General features: G+C 55.3%; 1 protein-coding gene across 1 annotated transcript; it reads right to left on the bottom strand.

Annotated features, from left to right (window-relative positions):
- Nucleotides 1–723: 723 nt before the first annotated feature.
- Nucleotides 724–3,273, bottom strand: THOC3 (THO complex 3; the record flags this gene model as incomplete). The annotated part of the gene is given in 5 exon segments (XM_009699053.1): nt 724–1,049; nt 1,352–1,452; nt 1,543–1,704; nt 2,056–2,260; nt 3,117–3,273. Coding segments are annotated over 5 exon segments (951 nt in total), but the record flags the coding sequence as incomplete, so codon positions are not given.
- Between the last annotated feature and the right edge of the window lie 218 nt (nt 3,274–3,491).

The raw sequence follows: 3,491 nt of genomic DNA, 5'->3' as shown, positions 1-3,491 counted from the left end.
CAGGCGGGAGCAGGGTTACAGGGCTGGGACAGGTCCCCGCGGCTGTCCCCATCCTCTGTGCAGTGTCCCTCGTGTCACTTGTCCCCAGCGTGGGGGCGCAGCGCCCCCTGGTGGGGTGACGGGGCAGGACAGGAGACAGTGGGGACAAGGGGGACAGCCCCTCGACACAGACCCCTCAGCCAGGGCCTTGCCATGGCCAAGGGGAAGGAGGCAAAGGAAGGGAGAGGAGCTCGCAGGAGAACAGTTCAGCACCCCACTTCTGCCCCCCCAGCAGCAACAGGCACCTTCATTACGGAAGAGGATTTATCAAAATTAGAAAAACCAACCACGCATATATATAAAAAAAAAAAAAGCCCCAGCTGAGGAAACATCTCCCAACTCACATCCCTCCCACCCTCTCATCGCTGTCCCAGTGCAGGGAAGGGATGTTGGATGTCTGGGAGGGGAAGGGGCAGGCTGTGCTCCCAGGCCTGCCCTCACCACCAGGTCGTTGGGGACAAGGGGACCGTCATGTAGCTTATCGCTGCTGGGGAGCCTGGCCAGAGTGCAGCTCCTCTCACAGGAGGCTCCTCAGCAGTCATCTTCAGTGATTTGACTTTCTTTGGCCACTTGCCTTTGGAACAAGCCTCCCCACGCCTCAGAGAGGAGAGAGCAGCCCTCAGATGGTGAGGGGGGCCCTGCTAGTATCCTCCCCACATCCTCCTCAGCACACAAGCTGCTTTTTTACAAACGCTCCCAAGAGCAGTATACACAGAGCTGAGCCAAAGGTCGCAGCACCGTCAAGCAGTCAAGGAGGGGAGCCTTCTCCTTACCCTGACCTACACTAACTAAGGACTCTTCCATCCCCAAGAGCAGGGAAGCGTTGCCTCCCGCTGTGCAGTTTCATTAGGAGTCATTGGGGAGCCCAAAGAGCTTGACGGTGCCTGCCTCCCGGCTGCTGTCGTATTTGCCATCTTTGTCGTCACAGGCAAAGGCCAGCAGTGGCCTCTTCGGGTGCCAGGCCACTGTGAAGGTGGGGGACTCGCACTGCACCTCCCAGAGCTTCTCTCCTGCATGGAAAAGGGGCCACGTCAGCCTGGAGAGCCTCCAGCCCTCCGCTGCACGCTGCCTGGTAGCGCACACCGGAGCCAAACACCTGCTCCTTCCGCCTTTTAATCACCTGGTGACAAGGCACAGACATGACACGCATGTCTACCACAGACTAACGAGGCAGAGGCTCCCCCTCACGGCGCTCTGCTCTGCACAGCCAAACTCTTCCCTTAGCAGACCGATTCTCCTAGTGCCCTCCCAGTTCCACCAGCACTTCTCCATCCAATTCCCTCCTTGCTGTTCCCCAAAAGGAAACCGTTACCTGTCTCCACCTCTGCAATGTCAATGAAGTGATCTTCTGATGCTGATGCCAGCATCTTCCCATCATGGCTAAAGCTCAGCGTTCGCACAGGCCAGTCAAGCCTGCAGCAACAAAGAGAAGCAGCCAGTGAGCCATCTCCCACACCACCACCAGAGAGGGGAGGCAAACAGCTTTGGGACAGCACTACCTACCGTGAGAAGCACCTCACACACACCAGTTCATCCACATCCCAGAGGCTGACTAACGCATCAGCACTGCCCGTGGCAAAGTACTTCCCCATGGGATCAAACTTGATGCAGATGCAGTTTGAAGGATGGGCGTTGATGGACTGAATGGGTTTCAGCTCTGGATAGCTGCGGAGATGAAGGGAGAGGGCAGGAAGCAGTGAGAGAAGCACAGGGCTCGCCTACAAGCAGGGCAGGCATGAGGCACACTGGGACTGTGAGCAAACCAAACTGGTGCAGGGCCACACTCTCGGAAACATTGAGTGCCGCATGAATGAGGCAAAGTACCCAGGTCACTCTCAGGGAGCCCAGCCCAGAACCAGGGCAACCTCAGCTGCAAGCAAGTCGGTTCCCACCAGAGGGTTGGCAACCACCGGGGTGTAGGACTCTGGTTCCCCAAAAGCAGCAAAGGGGCTTGCAGACTGATGTCTGTCGCAGCCAGCCCAGCTACCCTGCCCACCTACCACCACGGGCATCTACCTGAGGATGTTGATGCAGCCGTTCCCATTCGTGAGGAAGAACATGTTGTTATCGTTGTTCCAGGAGATCTCATTCACCTCAAACTTGAACTGTTCCTCAGCTTTGGAGCGATGCGTCTTGGCGTCAATGAAGGTGACCACATCATCCTTGTTCCCCACTGCAATGGTCTGTCCATCAGGGCTCCAACAGATGTTGATGTTCTCCCCTGGAGGGGCAGAAAGGCAGCAGGTCACATTTCCACTCAACAATCCACAGCAGCCACAAGTTAAGCAGACAGGCAGTTTTTATTCCTGATCCAAGGCCACAATCTGCTCCACTAACTCCAAACCACTCCCAAATGGGAAAGACTGCCAGGTCTGCAGTCTAACACACAAACCCTATAAAGTAGCTGTCCAGCAAATAGATACAGTTATTGAAAATCAAACTTAACAGAACTGCAGCTTCAAGCTAACATGACTACACCACTGCCCTTCTCATTTCAGCCAAGATGGGATCACAGCAACCACCAAACAAGATCAACTGAAAGATCTTCTGAATCCAGTGACCTTTGAGATCCAGAACAAGCAGAAGCCAACAATGCTATGAACGAGGGTAAGAACAAGGCAGGTTGCAGTTATGCCACCTTACAATGCCATTTCCAGCTCCGATAACTCAAAATTGGAGATTTCCAAGGGCAGAGATGGTTATCTGGGTTAACCAGCGTATGAATTCAAATAATTGTTTTCTGAATCCATGCAAACCTTTACTTCCACTATGGCCCTCCGCAAACATGCCTTTCCTCAGTCTCCAGCCTTGCAGCCTGCAGACTCCAGAGACAAGTACACAGGACATTTTAACAGCCAGCATCGTATTTCAGTAGTTTCCCTAGTCCTGACACCATAGTAAATCAGCCCTTGCTCCTTACAAATGAGTGCAACACAAAGATAAAAGCAGTCAACAAAGATGCCCCGATTGCCAATGCCCACAAGAAGGGTCCAAAGCACTGTGCCACTGCAGACGGGTCCCACACAGCTGAGGTCCTGCCAGGACCCAACAGCCCTCCTGGGAAGGCAGGTACCCACCTTTGGTATTGACAGTGGCGATGCACTTGGTGGTGCGGACATCCCAGATGCGGATGGTTTTGTCCCCGGATGCTGTGACGAAGAGGTCAGGGTTGCTGGGATGCCAGCAGAGCTGATCCACGCTGTCCCCGTGGCCCCGGTAGTTGTTCTCCTTCACCTGGAGAGAGAGGACAGCCACTGATGGGAGGATGACCCTGGCTCTGCCTGCCCTCCTACCCCAAACCCCAGGATGCTGCACCCAGTTCTGCTGCCGGTTACCGGATGGGGCGGGAGCCCAGCCCAGAGCCCCACCGCCATTTCAGTCACACTCCGCACCCACGGCCAGGACGGAGAAGCCCTCCCCACCTCGGCACCAACTCTAGTCCCAGCTCCCCG

This window comes from Cariama cristata, unplaced genomic scaffold, assembly GCF_000690535.1.
Source record: "Cariama cristata isolate BGI_N322 unplaced genomic scaffold, ASM69053v1 scaffold36190, whole genome shotgun sequence".
NCBI classification, from domain to species: Eukaryota; Metazoa; Chordata; class Aves; order Cariamiformes; family Cariamidae; genus Cariama; species Cariama cristata.
The sequence above is the reverse complement of the archived record's forward strand: the minus strand, read 5'-3'. Positions and strand labels throughout refer to the sequence as shown.